This window comes from Schistocerca piceifrons, chromosome 3 (genome assembly GCF_021461385.2).
Source record: "Schistocerca piceifrons isolate TAMUIC-IGC-003096 chromosome 3, iqSchPice1.1, whole genome shotgun sequence".
NCBI classification, from domain to species: domain Eukaryota; kingdom Metazoa; phylum Arthropoda; class Insecta; order Orthoptera; family Acrididae; genus Schistocerca; species Schistocerca piceifrons.
Window position 1 is genome coordinate 726586451 of NC_060140.1, and position 21087 is coordinate 726607537.

Genomic DNA, 21087 nt, shown 5'->3' on the forward strand with positions numbered 1-21087 from the left:
TGGCAGTCCTTAGACAATGGATTCGCTTTCGGGAGTAAGGCCTTTGTGGCCATCCGAATGTGGGGTTTCCTTGGTTTCCCTAAACTGCTTAAGGTGAATGGTGCGATGGCACGCAGCATACTTTCTTCCCAGAACTGCCCCAACCCAAGCTTCTGCTTCATCGCTAAGGAACATTTCGTTCCTGGGACCATAAACACTAAACTCCCTTCTTTGCTACCATTCATTCATTGTGCAGCTATGTAAACGCACCACTAAGAACCAACATAATATATTGATGTTGTCGCTTACGTTACAGGGAGTCCAGCAAAGGAGACCCTGATTTCATAATTAAATGTGTCGAAAAGTAAGATCGATAAAAGAATGAAAAAATGTGTTTGCTTATTGCGAATTTTATACAGTAGCTATACACAAGAAATAGTTCGAAAAGCTGCTAACAGATGATCTCTGCAGTCGCAATACGTAGTGCACCGCAGCACAGAGCTATCGGTTCCGCCGATAAAACATGAAAAGGTGTCAGCGTACCGAAGGAACGTGTTAAAGTCATGTATTCCATTGGGCAACGTATTTCTGTTGTAATGGAATACCACAGATCAGAACACAGACCCAAGGCAATAAGGTACAATTTTCAAAGACAATTTAATGTTGCAAAAGTATCTTATGTGAAAACTGTTCGCAAGCTCTTCTCCAAATTACAACAGACAGGCAAGGTGGCTGATGATCTAGCGCCGTATGTTGGTCCCAGGAAAACTGTAGTTAGTCCTGAAAATGTAGCCATGATTTCTGGAATTATTCAGCAAAATCCAAGGAAATGCGTCCGAAGAACTGTAGCAAAGACTAATCTGAAACGTTCCGGCACGCAGAAATTCAAAATCCAAAGCCACCAGTCCATACCTGTACGAACTGTGCGGTAGAGGACTGACTTGCGAAACGCGTTCTCACAAAGACTGATAACGAAGGATTTGATGTTGGGTGCATTTGGTACAAGGATGAAGTACACTTATATCGACATGGACTCGTGAATAAACTACACCGGCGATTTTGCGGTTCCGAAAATTCCCGTTTGTGCGAAGCATGAGCACTGCATTCTTTCAAGACTACTGATTGGGTTGCGCAGAGGTATCTGTGGTCTTGTTTTCATGCCAGAAACGATCACTAGTAAACGTTACGTTGCAATTTTAGAACAATATGTCACCCACAACTCGAGATAGACGATCGCCCAAGAAATGAGTCGTTCATGGAAGATCGCATCGAAAAGGTGTTTCGCTGTTTTGATGAATACTTCGGGAATAGAGTCACTACGTTTGATTGTTGTAAATTTACTGCCGCACGGATGGATTAGCCTCCATATTCGTCCAATTTTTCTCCTTGTGACCACTTTTTGTGAGGAACGTTGAACGACACCGTCTACCGGAACCATTCCATTACGCTGGACAAGCTTAACGATCTGTGTGGCATATGAATCCATTTCTGACCACACGCTACAGCGCTACAGGATGTGAAGGCAGATTTCATTCTTCGTTTGCGCCCTCTATGTAGTGTGAGTGATGGACATTTCAAAAAGACGATGAACATACGTTTGTCCCACTAGTCTATCGACCTCAGATTTCCAGATATTTAATTTTGAAATGAGGGACTCCTTCGCTGGACATCCTGTACGACGCCTGTAAAATACATTAATTGGCTGTGCGGTTTATCAGTTGTCAATATACATGAGGAAGTTCTCACCTCTTCCTAAAAGCATAGCTGTAGATGATCAAGCGTGCCAGAAATATCATTCTTTTGGTTCTTTTTCGAAAGCTTTTTGCAAGGACGTATTTCTTTAACCCTGGTTGGTTGATATAGTTTTCTTTTCCTCGGGCGCGTAATTCGTGTCATGCTGTAATATCGAATGTCTGGTCTAGTAGTTGGCCTGTGATATCACGAGTAGTCGGCTTGGGTGTCTGATGGTGTCAGACCAGGGTTGTATGGAGGGTGACGTAAGACTTCCCATTCAGTTTTCACAATCTCTTCATTGGTGTGACGACTAATGTGTTGTCTTCCATTGTCATCCAGAAGAAGAACATCCGCCATAGTTTGGTGGGAGAACTCGCTGAAGACATGTATTACGATGTCTTGAAGATTGTGAATCCCTGCTTCAAAAAATCAACCATAATCACACCCTCCACATCCCAGAACACTGTAGCCATAGTTTTCTCAGCCGATCGAACAGTTTTGAACTTTTTCCTCTTCGGTGAATTTCTGTGATGCTACACTGATTGCCTCTTTGATTCTGGTTCAAAAACATTATCCCGTGCTTTGCATCCGGTCACAATTTTTTGCGGAAACTGAGACAACTGTTTTTTCTTGTCGCTTTACTCTTGCTACCAGAGATGTACAAATATTTGAGTATCGCAGTTGCTGATTATTCGTCGTGACACTGCATTTACTGAGAGAGTTAATGGATCACAAATCGCCTGCAGTCACTCGGAGCTCACCACGAATGATATCATCGAGTCACTGGATGTTGTATGGAGTCACTGCAGTCACCGGCCTGCCGCTCCGCGTTTCGTCAGCCAATGATGTTTTCCCTTCAGCCTTATTACAGCGACGAACCCATCGTCTAACAGTGCTGATATCCACTCTTGCGTCACTGCACACATTCTTTTTCGCGAGTCTGAAAGTGCGTATCACAGTCTGCATTCAAGAATTCTATCACAGAAAACTTTCTAGTATGAACATCGATGTCGGCCATTTTACATGCGACTGCAGTACTGGCGTCTGTCGACACGGAAAGTTACTACTCAAGACGATTGGAGAAGAAGCTTTGAGGAATAGCGTCAAATTGAAATTTTTCACTTAAAATATTTCATTTAAGGAGAAAAAATAGGAGGCTTTACTGTTTGACTTACCTCGTACTTCAAGCGAGAGAGATTGGACGATGGTTCGAAATCATATGGTGGCTGGAGGATCATTTTGTGGTTGCCACTTGTCACCGTATTGGTGCATATAGCAACAGTTTCCATCCAGCGCAGGTTAGCTTGTTGACCGCTCCACAGAAATCGAGACTGCCTCCTAAAGCACACCACCGGAGAGGCTACTGTGGGCTGTTTAAGCAGTTACACTATCCAGGCAACGGGCACTGGCAATGCTGGAGCCGTTGGATTTGTTTTAAAATCTGCTCGTGGACATGATGGAACTGAAACGTCACAGTAACTACTTCACAGATCTCATAACATATGACTTTGTGAAATCAAATAGACCTCAAAAACGCAATGCTGCAGCGAGCTCATTGCCATCCTTAGTGTTACTTTGCAGTAATGATTTAGATAGTTACAAATGTTTCAGCTATGAAAATCTGAAGGAGGACAATAGAAATAATTAACAAATGAACAACAATAGTCACTTAACAAAATATTCTCATTCTTCAAGCCGTGTCAAGTGGCTAACTGCCCACGAGTTTTCTGCGAGATCTCCTCTGCCCTTAGCAAGTGGCTGACTGTGAATGACGCTGCCGTGCTTATGTAGCAGGGCCGCCGCCAGTGACGTCACTGATGCCGAGTCCCGCACTAAATACGGCAATGTTTGGTGGCGCGACTTCCGCGCCCGCTCAAACTCCCAAACCGCAGTGTCCCAGGCCGTACTAGGCTACAATGCACCGTCTGTATTGTGGGTGTAGCCCCAAATTTTGATCTCTATCGACTGATTTGTTATGTTATCGCAGAAGCCTTTGGTGCGTTTAATCGTTTAATCGTCGAATGCAATTCGTTTTCCGTTTTCCAGTGCATGCATCGCTACAGATGATTTTCTGGGATAGCGTAGGAGGAAATACCTGTCGTGTTCTGTGCGACGCTATTCAATAGTGTGGACAATCTGACCGACACAAAGCTGCCCACACCCACACGGTATTTAGTATATTTCAGGTGTTCTGAGGCCTACGTTAGTTGCCGGATCTTTGCTGTGGGCCTGAAGACTGTGCCGATTTTATGTTTCTTTAGGAGCCAGCTAATCTCCCCTCCTCTAGAGCCACAAAACGGTCCAGTTTGATGTACCAAGGTCATCAGAACAGACCTTCATGTCCGTGAGGACATATGACGGAGGTATCTACATCCACACCCATACTCCGCAAGCCACCTGACGGTGTGTGGCGAAGGTATCGTCGATGTAGCGACAAAAGCAATTACGCGTTGCAGGAGCCGTGCCCAAGGCACTGTAGTCAGAATTCTTCATAATCAGGTGGGCTACAAATGGAACTAATGGGCTCTCTATCACGACGCCGCCGTCTGGTTGGAATACGGTGTCTTTAAATAAATCCACGAAGGTATCGTCAAAGAGCTGGGGCAGCAAGTCTGCAGAGTTCGTGATGGGGACACACGTGAATGGGGAAACCATTCCTTGACGGAGCCACAACCTCATCTACGCCTGCACAGCATTGAAGCCCGCGAAGCTCTTTAAGTTTTGGAAAAAGTTGAAAATCAGAAGAGACTAAGTCAGGACAGTGTGGAAGACGATCGATGACAGTGAATCGAAGGCGTCAGATTGTTGCTGACGTTGAAGCGCTCGTGTGTGGTCTGACATTGTCATGGTGAACGAGAAGGTGTTCCACGTCGTGGACAAACTCTTATAATTCGAAATACTATTACAGCACGCTGCTTCTCACTCACCGACATAGCTACTTTACTCACCATCATGTTACATCCCATAATTCGGAGCCGTCCAGCAACGGAGGGATGCAAACATGTAGACAGACGAAAAAACATATAGAACGCTAATAACGTTAGTTTTATTTAATAACGTTAAGAGATTTGACACACAAAATTCAGATAAAGTGTTTTTCAGCACACCGTCGTATATCAAATACGAGGTGCATTCAAGTTCTAAGGCCTCCGATTTTTTTCTCCGGACTGGAAAGAGATAGAAACATGCGCATTGTTTTATAATGAGGCCGCGTTCATTGTCAATACGTCCCAGAGATGGCAGCACCGTATGGCAGATGGAATTTTACCGCCAGCGGCGAGAATCAGAACAGTTTTATATACTTTAAATGGCGACGTTTTCCTTACTTGAACAGCGTGCAATCATTCGTTTTTTGAATTTGCGTGGTGTGAAACCAATTGAAATTCATCTACAGTTGAAGGAGACATGTGGTGATGGAGTTATGGATGTGTCGAAAGTGCGTTCGTGGGTGCGACAGTTTAATGAAGGCAGAACATCGTGTGACAACAAACCGAAACAACCTCGGGCTCGCACAAGCCGGTATGACGACATGATCGAGAAAGTGGAGAGAATTGTTTTGGGGGATCGCCGAATGACTGTTGAACAGATCGCCTCCAGAGTTGGCATTTCTGTGGGTTCTGTGCACACAATCCTGCATGACGACCTGAAAATGCGAAAAGTGTCATCCAGGTGGGTGTCACGAATGCTGACGGACGACCACATGGCTGCCCGTGTGGCATGTTGCCAAGCAATGTTGACGCGCAACGACAGCACGAATGGGACTTTCTTTTCGTCGGCTGTGACAATGGGTGAGACGTGAATGCCATTTTTCAATCCAGAAGCAAAGCGCCAGTCAGCTCAATGGAAGCACACAGATTCACCGCCACCAAAAAATTTCGGGTAACCGCCAGTGCTGAAAAAATGATGGTGTCCATGTTCTGGGACAGCGAGAGCGTAATCCTTACCCATTGCATTCCAAAGGGCACTACGGTAACAGGTGCATCCTACGAAAATGTTTCGAAAAACAAATTCCTTCCTCCACTGCAACAAAAACGTCCGGGAAGGGCTGCGCGTGTGCTGTTTCACCAAGACAACGCACCCGCACATCGAGCTAACGTTACGCAACAGTTTCTTCGTGATAACAACTTTGAAGTGATTCCTCATGCTCCCTACTCACCTGACCTGGCTCCTAGTGACTTTTGGCATTTTCCAACAATGAAAGACACTCTCCGTGGCCGCACATTCACCAGCCATGCTGCTATTGCCTCAGCGATTTTCCAGTGGCCAAAACAGACTCCTAAAGAAGCCTTCGCCGCTGCCATGGAATCATGGCGTCAGCGTTGTGAAAAATGTGTACGTCTGCAGGGCGATTACGTCGAGAAGTAACGCCAGTTTCATCGATTTCGGGTGAGTAGTTAATTAGAAAAAAAATCGGAGGCCTTAGAACTTGAATGCACCTCGTATAGGTATCCAAATGCGCCACAGAAATAAAACTCCACAAAAACTAAATCTAAACTCCATCCGAACAGGCCTCGGAAGGCCTAACGGTACCGACCTTCCACGCCAATAGGCGTCGCTGGATGCAAATATGGAGGGTCATGTGGTCAGTACACGGCTCCCCTGGCGCCTGTCAGTTTTCGTGACACGGGCCGTTACTTCTAACTCAAGTAGCCCTCAGCTGGCCTCACAAGGGCTGAGTTTAGACTGCTTGCCAACAGTGCTCGCCAGACCCGAGCGGTCACTCATCTAAGAGCTAGCCAAGCCCGACAACGGTTAACTTCGGTAATCTGACAGGAAGCGATGTTACCATTGCGCCAAGGCCGTTGGCAGAACCTCTACAGGCTACACGTAATATCAACGGAGCTTGAGCCATATTTTTTCATGTTTTGGTCAACACTGTCACCTCTGAAAGTTTGTCGGTGAAGTTCTGATTCAGCATTTGTATGTACAAATAACGTTAGTTTTGACTGATGGGCACTGCTTCAATATTTAACATGAGTGAGCATTTTGTGACGCAATGGAAAGCAGCAGCGCGCAGTTGATCTTCGGCCTTTGACTCCTTGGGTGTCAGTCTCTAGTCTAGAGCTGCTTTTGTTTCTTGAGAGTGGCACTGTTTCGGCGGGTGTGCCTTGTTGCAGGAGAGATAGTCAGGACAGGGACACTGCCACGCTAACTAAAGTGGTTAACTTTCTTTGGATGCCGGCGACTGAAACAGAACAATTTTCGTGAGTGCTGTCTTTGGCCTCAAAATAATTCTGATGAACATGACAATATTTGACGGTGTCACTCGTTGAGTGATTTCAGCGCCCGTTGAATCGTTTAAGGCAACCAACGACGTAAGGCAGGAAATTCAAGTTCGAGTTACCATCTACCACATATTTTCACATGTCGCTATTTAATTTCCTTCTATATCAAATTGCAGCTAATGACACAATTTCAGTTTCAGTATGTATGGTTGCGGGATCAAGAACGGTGTGTTCTCTTGGAAGTGTTTTGAAGGACGGACACCATACATACAAATACACTGAAGAGCCATAGTAACTGGTACATGGCCGGCCAGTGTGGCCGAGCGGTTCTAGGCGCTTCAGTTTGGAACTAAGCGACGGCTACGGTCGCAGGTTCGAATCCTGCCTCGGGCATGGATGTGTGTGATGTCTTTGGGTTAGTTAGATTTAAGTAGTTCTAAGTTCTAGGGGACTGATGACCTCAGATGTTAAGTCCCATAGTGCTCAGAGCCATTTGAATCTGGTACACCTGCCTAATACCGTGTAGGGCCCCAGTGAGCACTCAGAAGTGCCACAGCTCTACGTGGCATGGACTCGAATAATGTTTTAAGTAGTGCTGGAAGAAACTGACACCATGAACCCTGTAGGGCTGTCCATAAATCCGTAAATCGGAGGGGTTGTAAGGAATTCCAGACATGTACAATAATATTCATCTATGGGGAGTTAGGTGACCAGTGGAATTGTTTAAACTCAGAACAATGTTCCTGGATCCACTCTGTAGAAATTCTGGACGTGTGGGCTGTATCACTGTCCTGCTGCGATTGCTCAAGTTGTCGGAATGCACAATGGACTTGAATGGATGCAATTGATCAAACAACAAGCTTATGTACGTGTCACCCGTCAGAGTCGTATCTAGACGTTTCACGGGACGCATATCAATTCAACCGCATACACCCAACACCATTACGGAGCCTACAACACCTTGAACAGTATCCTGCTGACATGCAGGGTCCATGGATTCAAGAGGTTGTCTCCATACCCTTACACGTCCACCTGCTAGATATAATTTGAAACAAGACTCGTCTTACCAGGCAACATGTTTCCGGACATCAACAGTCCAATGTCGGTGTTCATGAGGCCAGGCGAGGCGTAAATTCTTGTATAGTGCAGTCATCAAGTGTACACGAGTGGGCCTTCAGCTCCGAAAGCTCATATCGATGATCTTTCGTTGAACAGTTTGCACGCTGACACTAGCAGATGGCCCATCATTGAAATCGGCATCAATTTGCGGAAGGTTGCACTTCTGTTACATTGAACGGCCTCTTCAGTCATCGTTGGTCCCTTTCTCGCAGGATCTTTTTACACCAGCAGCGATGTCGGAGATTTAATGTTTTATCGGATTCCTGATATTCACCGTCGTGTGGGAAAATCTCCACTTCATCGCTACCTCAGAGATACTGTGTCCCATCGCTCCTGCGCCGTCTGTAACACCACGTTAAAACTCACTTAAATCTTGATAACCTGCCATTGTTGCAGCAGTAACCGATCTGACAACAGCGCCTGACACTTTTTGTCTTTTATTGGTGTTGCCGACCGTAGCGCCTTATTCTGCCTGTTTACATATCTCTGTATTTGAATACGCATGCATATACCAGTTTCTTTGGCGCTTCTGTGTATATGCTCCTTGATGGCAATTAATGATAATTCACTGCACATGCACCCTTCGCTCTTCTTCTTGAGGGAACCAGCCTTTGGCTGCGAGCATAATAATGAAATGATCATTGGACAACATGTATGTAGTTTCCAAAGATTTGCGTTGGTCAGATATTGTCCTCGGATAGCCGAAGCGGTTAAGGCAACCGCACGTGTGAAGGGGGGAAATTCGGGTTCGAGTCTCGGTCCTTCACAAATGTTCACTTGTGTAACTACGTAAGAATTTCAGTTTCATCATGACAATTACGCTTCTTCGACAATATTAGTAAGCCCGTATGATTTATCCATGCGTTTTATTTATATATAATGTTCTTCACTAACTCGTCTACTACAGTATAGTGATCCAAGGGTCAGTTCTTTAATAAATGCGTGACTTTAGCGCATTGGCGTACAACAGACACTTTGGACACGGAAGTGAGCCAAGCTAATAGTCTGGGTTATACATTGCCCACATGAACAGCGGCTGGGTAAAACCGTTAGTGCAGTGGTAGGCTAAGGATTAGGGGGACTTTTTTTGAGATTTTGTTAATAATTTGGACGTAATGTATTGACAAGGTAGTTTTCAAGGCGGCTCGGTTGATAGAATACATCTGATAACACTGGCCAATGAGGAACCCAGTAATTTGCACCAACAGAGATCGTAAAGGACGCTTTCTGTCGCCTTACTGTCGAGTGTTCGCAAATTTTGGAAATTAATGTCTTTTTCATAGTCACAGAAAGTGAAACTGGGTTCCATTATGCAAGGACGACAAAAATATAGATCATTACTAAATGTGTTTGACTTATTCCCATCTGCTATTTGTTTGTATGTTGATTTCAGAGTTACATAATTCTATATACAAACAAATGCATTACTATCCTTTGAATTACGGAATACTGCAAGCCACATAGTTAGTGTATATATGATATTATTCTGCAAGCCCAGATAGTTTGATGTAAATTAACATCACAGAAAGATGACTTAACAGACAGTTTGTTCAACGATAGTCTTTCAAGTGTACACCACAACGATTCATCACTATGCAGATGATTGTTGTTCATTAATTCCATTCTTTTCAGTGATAAATAATTCCTCGTTAAGTGGAACGTTCACAGAGGACAGCAATGGAAAGAAACTTTTAATGCGTTGCCCTGAGGTCTGAATAATGATCTTTATATATCTACGATTTTTCACTAATAATATAGCCCTTGGACATTTTTGAAAGAGACAAAAGCAATCAGTGATAGTATATGCGAAACAACGAAGGCTACTTCAAAGCGTCTTTTTGAAAGAATTATGATATCTTTATGAGGCAAATACTCTGTCACTACATCTACATGGACACTCTACAAATCACGTTTAAGTGCCACCTTCACAGTTCTCTATTATTCCAATCTCGTATAGCGTGTGGAAAGAACGAAACCATCTGTCTTTCCGTACGAGCTCTGATTTCCATTATTTTATCGTGGTGATCCTTTATCCGTATGTAGGTCGGCGTCAACAAAATATTTTCGCATTGGGAGGAGAAAGTCGGTGATTGGAATTTCGTGAGAAGATTCCGTCGCAACGAAAAACGCCTTTCTTTTAATGATGTCCAGCCCACATTCTCTATCATTTTTGTGACGCTCTCTCCCATATTTCGCTATAATACAAAATGTGCTGCCCTTCTGTCCACTTTTTCGACGTACTCCTTCAATCTTATATGTTAAGGATCCAACATCGCACAGCAGTATTGTAAAAGAGGACGGACAAGCGTAGTGTAGGCAGTCTCCTTATTAGACCTTTTACATTTTCTGAGTGACTTGCCAATAAAACGCAGTCTTTGGTTAACCTTCCCAAAGCATTTTCTATGTGTTGCTTACAATTTAAGTTGTTCGTCATCATAATTCCCAGGTATTTTGTTTAATTTACGGCATCTAGGTTTGACTGATTTGTCGCGTAACCGAAGTTTAACGAATTGCTTTCAGCATTCAAGTGGTTTATCTCACACTTTTCGTTATTTAGGATCAACCACCAATTATCACACCATTCAGATATCATTTGTAAATCTTTTTGAAATTTGTTTTGATCTTCTGATGACTTTATTAGTCGATAAATGACAGCGTCATCTGCAAACAACCTAAGAAGGCTGCTCAGATTGTCTGCCAAATCGTTTATATAGACAAGGAACAGCAAAGGGCCTAGAACACCCAGCTTGGGGAACGCCAAAACCGTGTTCAGAACAGTGTTCTGACCCGTTTTGTGCACCAAGGAGGAGCGGCTCCGTCGTTTGTTAATTTATTTGGTATAAATCTCTCAATTGCTACCGACTCTATTTCTTTGAATTCAAGTCACGTCTGCTGTACATTTATAATATTGATTTGGAAGGTGTGGAGATTGTCTCTGAGGAAGGCGTCAAGTGAATTTTTATCTGCTTTTTTGAATAGCAACTGTATCATCTGCATTGGGAGGTCGGTAAAAGGGTCCAATTATTATTTTATTCCGGTTGCCAACAATGACCACTGCCCATAATAACTCACAGGAACTATCTACTTCGATTTAGTGACAAGGTAAACTACTTCTAACAGCAACAAACACGACACCGCCAACCGTGTTTAGCTAATCCTTTCGGAACACAATTAGGTTCCTCGCAATAATTTCAGCTAAGCTTATATGTGGCTGAATCTCCAAAAGACAGCTTACATTCATATGTGAAAAAGAAAAACACTAACTAATGAAGTAATGAACAATATTAAATATGTCAGCTGATTCAGAAAATTGTATCTATACAAACGACAATTTAAGTGCAGAAGATACATGTTGTGAGGATTCTTAAAGAATTTACAATTTCAAATACCTCATTAACAACACTGAGCGATAAATCATTTTGACGAATATTGATATTAGTTTTTCGCATTAATGCTAATAATGCCTGTTAATGTCAGCTATGATAAAGATGTTCATAAAAGTTGAAAAATCTAAGAGTTATCAAGCAGAAAAAAATTTTTAACTACTTATATAATCATTTCAGATGCCTGAAACACTGCAAAATTAACTTTAGAAGCGAAGCGAAAATACTTCTCATTGCTTTCTAGGGTTCCATAGATGAATTTTACGTCAAAAGTATGAAATTCAAACAGGTAATGCCATATCTGATACTATTGCTAAATTATACCCACTACAATATTTGTTGTTCACTATAACATGGACAGATAAGTCTCTATAAAAATGAAAATTGTTTAACGGATAGTAAGCTATCACGTTCGACATTATTAGGGCACGTCGTGTCAATATGTAAGTACCGGTTTTTATAAAGTTGAACCAAACTAAAAACATTCTGATCTATTTCGAGTTGCAGCATAGTTATTTTGAGTCATTGGTTTCAGTTTAAGTTTGGCAACCTTCTGTTATTTAAAACTTGTTATTAAGTTTTCTTACGTTTTGAGTTTATATCTTAAATACATCAGTTTCCTAAAGATCGTGGTGGACTCAATCGTTTACATTTACCTTTGAGTTTTCAAAACAATGTACGTACTCTGTTGATAAACGTAAACATAGTCCACAGTAGGCCGTACTGCGATGTTTATTTAGTGGTGTGATTAGATAATTTCAACTAAGGGTCATTGTCACATTTGTAACATGTGTATTTTATGCTACAAATATGATTGGCAATGATGCTTACTCGAAAGCAACTAATCGCACGACTAGAAAAAATCTCATTACCGCCTACTACAGACTATGTTTACGTTTATTGAGCATCTGGAGGCAGTGAATCACCACAAACACATAAAAAATGTTTCTGTTGAATTGGCAGGATGTATTCTTAAAATGTTTTGCCTAGATGTATTAACTGTATGTTTCGGATACTTAGCGTAATGTAATTTTTGTGAATAATAATAGGTGGAGAGATAGAGAGAGGCCGATAGAGAAGAGAGAGAAGGAGGCGGGGGTGGGTGGGGGCAGACAACTGAAGGTGAAATGAGCTTCAGATTTCGTGGAGCTGGGGTATGTACAGGGTGTAACAGGTAAAATCACCGATATTTCTATTAGTGACCAAGGACGGTGTTCCGAATTCTGTAAGTATTTACGTCATTTGCAGACTAATAACCATAGCCATTACAACTGGTGCTGATTTTATGTTGGTTAGTACCTCAAAGTTTATGTGGCAACGGGAAGCTAGTAATATTTACTTTCCCTAGGCAGTACAATAGGTGTCGAAGTGTGGACACTTGAACGCCGAACAACTGGTAATCTAGCTACCCTATTTACCTAATATTTTTCTACGTATTTGTATAGTCCAATATTTCTACTTCTGGTGCCTAAAGCCTCCTCGCCATATTTCTCTTGTCCAAATATTCTCCTTTTCTTTTAAGGTTCATGAATGAATAATTTTGGATTCATTATTGTAACTGGACCAAGTTTCTGTCCTGTTACTCTTATTTGTTGCATTTTTACAAGGTAATTCCTTATTGATCGAAACATCTTTTGTTATATGAACGTTTATGTTTATTTTCTGACAGCTTCTTTTTACCTGCCATTTGAGTGAACTCGTTTTTCTAGGCACACAAAAATGTTTGCCTCAATAATGTTAACTGTTTTCATTGATGCTGTCGTCCTTAGGCTAAATTTTAATTATGTCATTTCATTGTTAGTAATGACCTTTGTTATTTCGAAAACGGAGATGTAGTGTTGCATTCTTTATCTTTCATGTTATTCCCTATCATTTGGGTTGTGGAACGACCAGGTAAAATGAGTACATATCTACTCCTGGGGATTTTGTATCTTCCATATCGGATTCCTCTGCTTTACTGAAAGTTTGGGTCATTATGACATACAAATTAAGCCGACTGATCTGTTTCAGATGGCACTACCTGGAGAGCTGTCGGGAATGAGCGGCCCGCTGATGGTGGATCCCACGGGCGAGCTGCTGTTCTTCCCCATACAAGACGACTATGCCATCTACTGCTGGAACACCAGCAAGCCACACGACCCTCAGAATTTCCGTTTGCTCATTAAAGATAAACACCGCATGAAGTATGTCTCCAGCATACAGATAGACCCTACGAGTGGGCGACTATGGGTGCTGACCAACCGTTTTCCTTCGTTTGCAACAAATACCGTCGACTATTCAGATGTTATTTACTATATTATGTACATTAGCATAAAAGGAATAGTATGTTAGGTTTCCGCACTACACAGCTCAGATCCCTGGTTAGTCAGTCTTGATGTGACGATAGTTTATGAAATACGTAATTGTACACAATATAAAAATTATTCCATGAAGCAGTTTTATACTGTTTCATTTTGCAAGTATAAATAAAAAAAGCCTTCAGTGACAACTTTTCGTGTTTTGTGAAGTACATGATGCAGTCCGAGTCCTATGGGTCCATCAGGTGTAATTTGTTTTAATAAAGGCTTCCTTTTTTTCTCTTGAATGAGGTGACATGCATATTGCTGTCATAAAAAGGTTTGATGTTAGGTTATAACATGCTAAATAGCGGAAAAGATGAACAGTCTAAATTTACAACATAATCCAAGAAAAGAGTTTTTTAAGTTTTAGTGGCATCATACATTCTTTTCTTCATCCTGTTCGTACATGTCACTTCACTCAAGAGGTACATTTGCTTACACTTGTTAATAAACCCTACACAGATGTTTTTGGGCTTGGTGTGATGAAAGATGAATTCATTCGTAGTGATAAATATCTTATTATTAAACAATTGACATATTCAGGTAATAACTTTAGACAGGACTTTAAAATTACTGAAAGAACTGTGGCTTGCGAAATCTGTTTGTTCATTTAGCATAGATTCTGGATTTTTGTTTTTTGATTTTGTGGAGGTATATATCCAGTTTTTCTAACAGATTTAGGACTTCATTATGTAGTACTACTAACCTGTTTGCTAAATTTTGGATGACATGTTTCGTCCCCAACATATGTTGTGCAATAACTGATTTTTCTAAGTGGTTGAGGCTGAAAGCACTTACGTGTTCTTGAAAACGGAATTTGAAGTGTCTGCCTGTTTTCTCTACATATGAAATGCAGGACAGCTGGGACAAGATACTTTGCACATTCCACTGTTGTTGTATGTTTGTGTATTTCGTTCTATGTTATGGACGAGTAACTTTCCTAACTTACTATTAATTGAGGATGCAACTGTTATATTTTTTTTTTTTTTTGAAGTGGTTAGGGTTTTGTGATATGGGGCCCAGATACGGGATGTGGACAAATGTTTCTATTCTTTCACAGTGTGGCAATTCGTTGTCTTACTTTTGTGTATTTGTCTGTCTGAATTCTCAAGTGTTTTGGCTGTGTAGCCATTACTTATTGCAATCCTCTTTATTGTATCTATCTCATTCTTGAGGGTGTTTTCTTGTAAATCAAGAGAGTGTACTCTGTGTAGCATGGATCTAAATGCAGCATGTTTCTATGTGGTGGGATGGCGTGATGAGTTCTCCAGTATTATGTCTGTATATATGTGTTTCCTGTGTATGCTGTATTTATACTGCAGAGTCAAAAATCTCATCCTGGAAACATCCCACACGCTGTGGCTAAGCCATGTCTCCGCAATATTCTTTCTTTCAGAAGTGCTAGTTCTGCAAGGTTCGCAGGAGAGCTTCTGTAGAGTTTAGAAGGTAGGAGACGAGGTACTGGCAGAGGTAAAGCTATGAGGACGCAGTGTGAGTCGTGCTTGGGTAGCTCAGTTGGTAGAGCACTTGCCCGCGAAAAGCAAAGGTCCCCAGTTCGAGTCTCAGTCCGGCATACAGTTTTAATATGCCAGGAAGTTTCACATCAGCGCACACTCCGCTGCAGAGTGAAAATCTCATTCTGGAATGTCTTAAACTGCTTATGATGGAACGATACAGGAATACTCTCTTGTGATTGACAGACTGTTCGACATGGTCTTCCTGTAATACAATTGACGGAACTTTATCGAAGTCTGTGAAAGTGACTTTGACCACTGAGCACCTGCTTCAATGGAGTGATATATGTATTTGTAATATGCTCGATGGCAACAAGGAGACAGTATTTGTTTTCCAATATATCAAAAGAGAGAGACATGGTAATACTTTATAGTAAGTTCTATTACAAGGAGTGGTATAATCCATTAAAATCTGAATGCAGATAGTTCTCTCAAAAGTACACCGATTTTGCTCTTAAAACGAATAGAATTCGGTGGTGTCTATTTTAATGGAATCATGACAGTTTTTATCATCATGACTGCCTGTTTAGAAATACGTGTTACCGCAAGTCCTGTATTATTTCGTACTTCACAACCTGTAATTATAAAGTAATTAACACTTGAACAGCAGCTTCTTGTGACAAATAGAAATAGTAGTGTTTTTCATTACATGTGAAACAGGGTGTGATGATCAAATTGCTTACGGAAGTAGAACGCATGTATCTCCTACTACTTCGAATGATTGTCTCCTGGTTGATAGAAACTTTACAGGCAGGTCGGCAGAGGAGAGTTTTGGAGCAAAAGTGTCAAATACAAGCACGAATACAGTATTTGTTTTCGATGTATTGGAAGAGAGAGAGAGAGAGATGTGGTGAAACCTTATAGGAGGTTCTATTACAAGACAAGTTCTAATGATTTGTTTCGTATATGCCAGTGTGATATAGCATAGCAATGGTAAAACGTGACCTGCCATAGTGTACGAAACAGCAACATCCTCTTGAATTACAGCTCGTTATTGTCACACGGAAAATGATTATCTTTATTTCGACACGTAAGCAAATGGTATGAAAGGATGTATTTTGTAATTTTATTTCGCTTTTCTGAAGTGTTTGTAATACACACGTGCATGACAGTTTATTTACAGACACTGATTTGTACGTGAGGGATGCTTTCAGGTCGTGTAATGTGTCCATGAAGCTGAAAAAAATTGGCTAGGATACATTTTTTTTCTTTGGAGTTTAAATTTTCTCTTTTCCTTTACTCCGATTGTGGTTTCGAAATAACGAGGACATTCAGCTGTCATCTTGGTAGTTTTTGCACTAAAATTATGTAAACTTCTTTCTCCGATTTCATGCAGGGTAAACACGTATAGGGGCTGTATAGCCCATCCTCTGCAATCTGATCATCTGTAATAGGCGACGGTGTTGTAGTTTTCTTTTCCACTTCACTGGACGCGGCAAAACAATGGGGTTTGAATTGAATCCTGCAGTCGACCGTAAGATCTATGTCGAATTTGACTATAAAACTAAAAGAATATGGACTCCACCTACTTTCGCCCTAAGAGGACATTTATTATCGTTTCGATTGCGTTTCCTTTTTAATAGATGCTCGATTATAAGGGATGTGTTAACGTTAAATACATTTGTTACAGTGAAATGTCTTCCTCGCTGAACGGTGGTCCTATTGGAGGAACTGAGGGTGTGCTTATTCTGTCTGTTTGCCGACACAGCTGCGTACTGTTCAGAGGACAGTGTGGGGATTGTGTGTTGCAGCTGCATTTTAGCTGAACAGACAAGGTGAACTTGGGGTGGGCCTCATTAATCGCACATAGTTTAGATGGCATTACTTGCTTTTGCATATGTTAAGGGCCGATGCCTGAACCGTCACCTCATGGACGGCCGGGTGCCGCACGCATCGTCCCCGCTCGTCCGCCCACGGAAGGGCGGTATGTCGTAGAGAAACTGCGTAACGCGCGACAGCAGCTGCCTTTTTCTGATGAGCAGAAGTTTAAAAAAGCTATCTGTTGAGTTCTCTGGAATGTTTATTATGTTCCGCGGGTTCCAGTCTTTCCAAAAAATATGTTTAAAAGATTGCATGAAGTGTCCTGTTCTTGTCTTTTATCTTTATGTGACTGATGTGTAATTAGAACACTGAAGTATTTCTCATCAATTGTGTTAGCGTATATTGGCTTCAGTTATCTGGGATGCAGGGCGATTGTCAAGTAATGTAGGGGGAGGCGTTAGCAGCGAACTCTGACGTTAGAAGCGATAGATACAGTCATCAGCTGCATGCTTACAGGTCATACAATTATTAAGCTCCCCTCTGTCCAACACCAACTTCTCGTTAGTTAAACAATTTCCCACCAAATATATAAAGATAGTACCTGCCACTGAATCCTTTTTCCTGCCAGCTTGTAGGTGAAGGGTAGAGTTTTAGCAAGTCTGCCACCAGTTTCGAGGGCTATTGTAATTTTTTTTTCACCAGGAGGAGAACACCAGTTGTATGGAATTGTCAATTTTTGAGCTGTGTTGCGATTTTAGGCACTCCTTGTGTGTGCTATGCACATGGTTGTATAATTAGAACCGATCTTTATGTTAAACTATGTAATCAGGGCTGATCTTTACTTCAGTTATCCAACCAAAATAAATAAAGTACACTCATATAACCTTCCTTTCCTGCATCTGAACAGTTTAGATGAGGTAGGGGTGCACTTGTGCATTCTGTCCGGAAGGATCACCTTTCGAGTCCCAGAAAGGGTGCCGCCACTTTTAGTTTCCTACCAATTCCCTGATGGTGGGATGCCAGCACAGCCCTTCGACAGATAAATATTTTTGCCAAAATTCGAAGTTCCAGCCAGTAGGGTAGGTGGGCATGGGGAATGGGAAGGCCGGGGAGGGGGCACGAACAGACTTGTCAGCTGAGGAAAACACATGACGGCACCGCGGGGTGGGGTGGAGGTGCGGGAATAATTAATTGATCAATTTAATTAATTTACATATCAATGTAATATCAAAATTGGGACGAGAGACCCATCACCATTGTACTGGTAGTTACATCAGAAGGTGCACTTTAATTGTAACCAGCAAAATGTACTGCATTTAAATCCATAGAAACCGTAATATTTACAGCCAATGCACAAGCCACAACCTCATCTATGGCAAAAAGAAAAGAAAAGGAAAGGGAAGGGTAAGAAGTAGACAATGTCGGAAACTGCATACTGCGGTTTCCAAGGCCGCTTCTTTGTGTGATTCTAAAATTGGTCACTGGACCGTATCACTGACCACATAACATCTTGTGTTCTAGGTTCTAAGTGCACTATACCAAGTGAGCATAAAAAAGTTTAGTATAAGTTTTAGATATTTAAGAAGCCGCAGTATCATGAATAGCGATTATTATAATCAGTCCACTATGACGTCGGACAGAGTATCTTAGAGCAGTAACGTCATTATGGTAAAGCCATAGCGCTCTGTTATGTAGATGGAAAAATACATCCCCGATACTATGTTAACTACTGACTGGTACTGCTGCAGTCACCCGACACATAATGAGTGTTGTGCAACACAAATAGTGTGTACAGAAGGCCTGTGAAAGTGGTATGCACGTGAGGGACCAACCGTCATCAATTTTCTGTGCAAGTCGTTATAGACAGAATATCTGAAGTTACATGCTAGTGAGGAAGGTGTTTGATTTCATACTACTAAAGAGGGTTTGGTTTCTTGGTGGATATTTCAAAGACAGCTAACCATTTAGTGCTTCGAGTTGAGAAGCCTATCTCTCAACCTGACTCCAACAACGCATATTTGCACAGCTGAGAGGAGCACGGAATTAGCAAATATTTAGTTTCTTATGAGGGTAATGGACACCATCAAGAAATATATTATTCACTGTTAAATATGTCATTCAATTTATTGGGTTACTAATGTTGTCACACAAGTAAGCATATAGTACAGTATGGTAGTGACTGAGGCTCCTATACTCTTTATGGCTGGTAGGTGGTCACAGAATCGGGTGCTTAGACACACTGGGGAGGAACAGACATGCTCTACCCCACTCAGTATTATATTCGGTAAATTCTAGATTCATAAAAGGAAATTCTATAAAATTTATGAGAAAGTTTCACTGCTACTGTTTGTAAGAAACTACCTTCATATACAACCGTCCTGTAGCAACCACATCTATGCAGGTAAAGAACTGCACTATATTGTATCGCCAGACACGAGGTTTTACGCTTGTTTTCTCCTGATACATAACTAATCGACCATTCATACAGTATAACATAAATGTTTACATAGAGATGCTAAAACTTCTTTTTTTATGCAATCGCACACATCTCATTTCCAATCTAAATGACCTGAACATTCTCACTGACGCCGTCATAGCATCTTTAGAGATAAAAATATATTTACCAATGCGCTTACATTTCAAACTCAGAACACAGGGTGAATCAAAAAGAATCATCCGATTTCGCACGCCTATATTTCTGAAACCAATAAACATATACAACGAATTCTGTTCGACATATACAGTCAATTTTGTTTCTTGGTGAACGGGAAACACAAAAAGTTTCTTTTCGCACCTTTTCGTAGGTGTTCAATGTGCCCCCTTTGCGATGCACGGCATACGTCAATGCGGTATTCAAATTGTTACGACACTGCAGAGAGCATTACTTGAGTTACAGCTTCCACAGCTGCTGTTACGCGATCTCTCAGTTCATTCATTTTTGTTGGTGTCGGAGGCTCATAAACCGAGTCATTGATAAACCCGCACAATAAATAATCACATACAGTCAGGTCCAGTGACATTGGAGGTCAGTAATGTAAGGCTGAATCATTTGGTCCAGTGCGACCTATTCAGCGTTCAGTAATCCCTTGATTTAAAAATTCCCGCACTTCCAGATGCCAGTGTGCCGGTGCACCATCCTGTTGGTAAATGAAGTCGTTCGAATCAGTCTTCCACTGTGGAAAAAGAAAATTCTCATGCTTATCGAGATATGTGCTTCCTGTAACAATGTTCTAAGGAAAGAAAAATGGACCATACACCTTTTGCCGTGAAACTGCAGAAAACACATTAAATTTTGGAGAGTCCATCTCATGTTGTACGTCTTCATGTCGTTGTTCCGTGCCACAATTTCTCACATTATGACGATTCACTTTTCCGTTTAAATGGAATGTTGCCTCGTCACCAAGCAGTCTAAGAAAATTGTCATCCTGCATCTTCCCAAGAACGAAATTACAGAACTCCACACGTTGTTCTTTGTCACCTTCACTAAATGCTTGCAGAAGCTAAATATTGTATGGTTTCACGTGTAAACGTCGACGCAACACACATCAGACGGATATCTAGTGTATGTTGAGCTGTCCAGCTGCACGGCGAACGGATTCCTGTACACTCCTTGTGAAACTATGGCGCATGCGTTCGACGTCTGTGTCAGACACCCAGGGACTCCACGGCGATTTGCCTTTAGACAAACCATCTGTGTCTCGGAATTGTTCATGCCATCGTCTAATGCTCTGTGCTGTAGGAAGATCCACACCATACCTAGCGTGTAAGTCACGCTGAACAGTTATCACTGAAGAGCACTGAGGAAAACGTAGACCACAAAAAGCTTTCTGTTCTCCCGACACAATTTTTGCTAGAGCTGAAGTGGACGCACACTGTTGCTACCTAGCGGGGACCATGTAAGACGCGATAGTTTGTTCTTTCCAACAGGCTGCCCTCCGTTCGTTTCTTCACCGCATCCATTAAGTTTCCACAACTCGTTTCGACCGTGGATATCAGGTATACAAAGTATTGCACTTGCTAAAGATTACTATGT

General features: G+C 41.7%; 1 protein-coding gene across 1 annotated transcript in view; it reads left to right on the plus strand.

Annotated features, from left to right (window-relative positions):
* Window positions 1-21087, plus strand: part of LOC124789005 (protein yellow-like) — a 72868-nt gene that overhangs the window by 23143 nt on the left and 28638 nt on the right. Inside the window, exon 5 of the mRNA XM_047256291.1 lies at window positions 13451-13762. Within this exon, the coding sequence (XP_047112247.1) occupies window positions 13451-13762 (312 nt within the window). The remainder of the gene's footprint in view (window positions 1-13450; window positions 13763-21087) is intronic.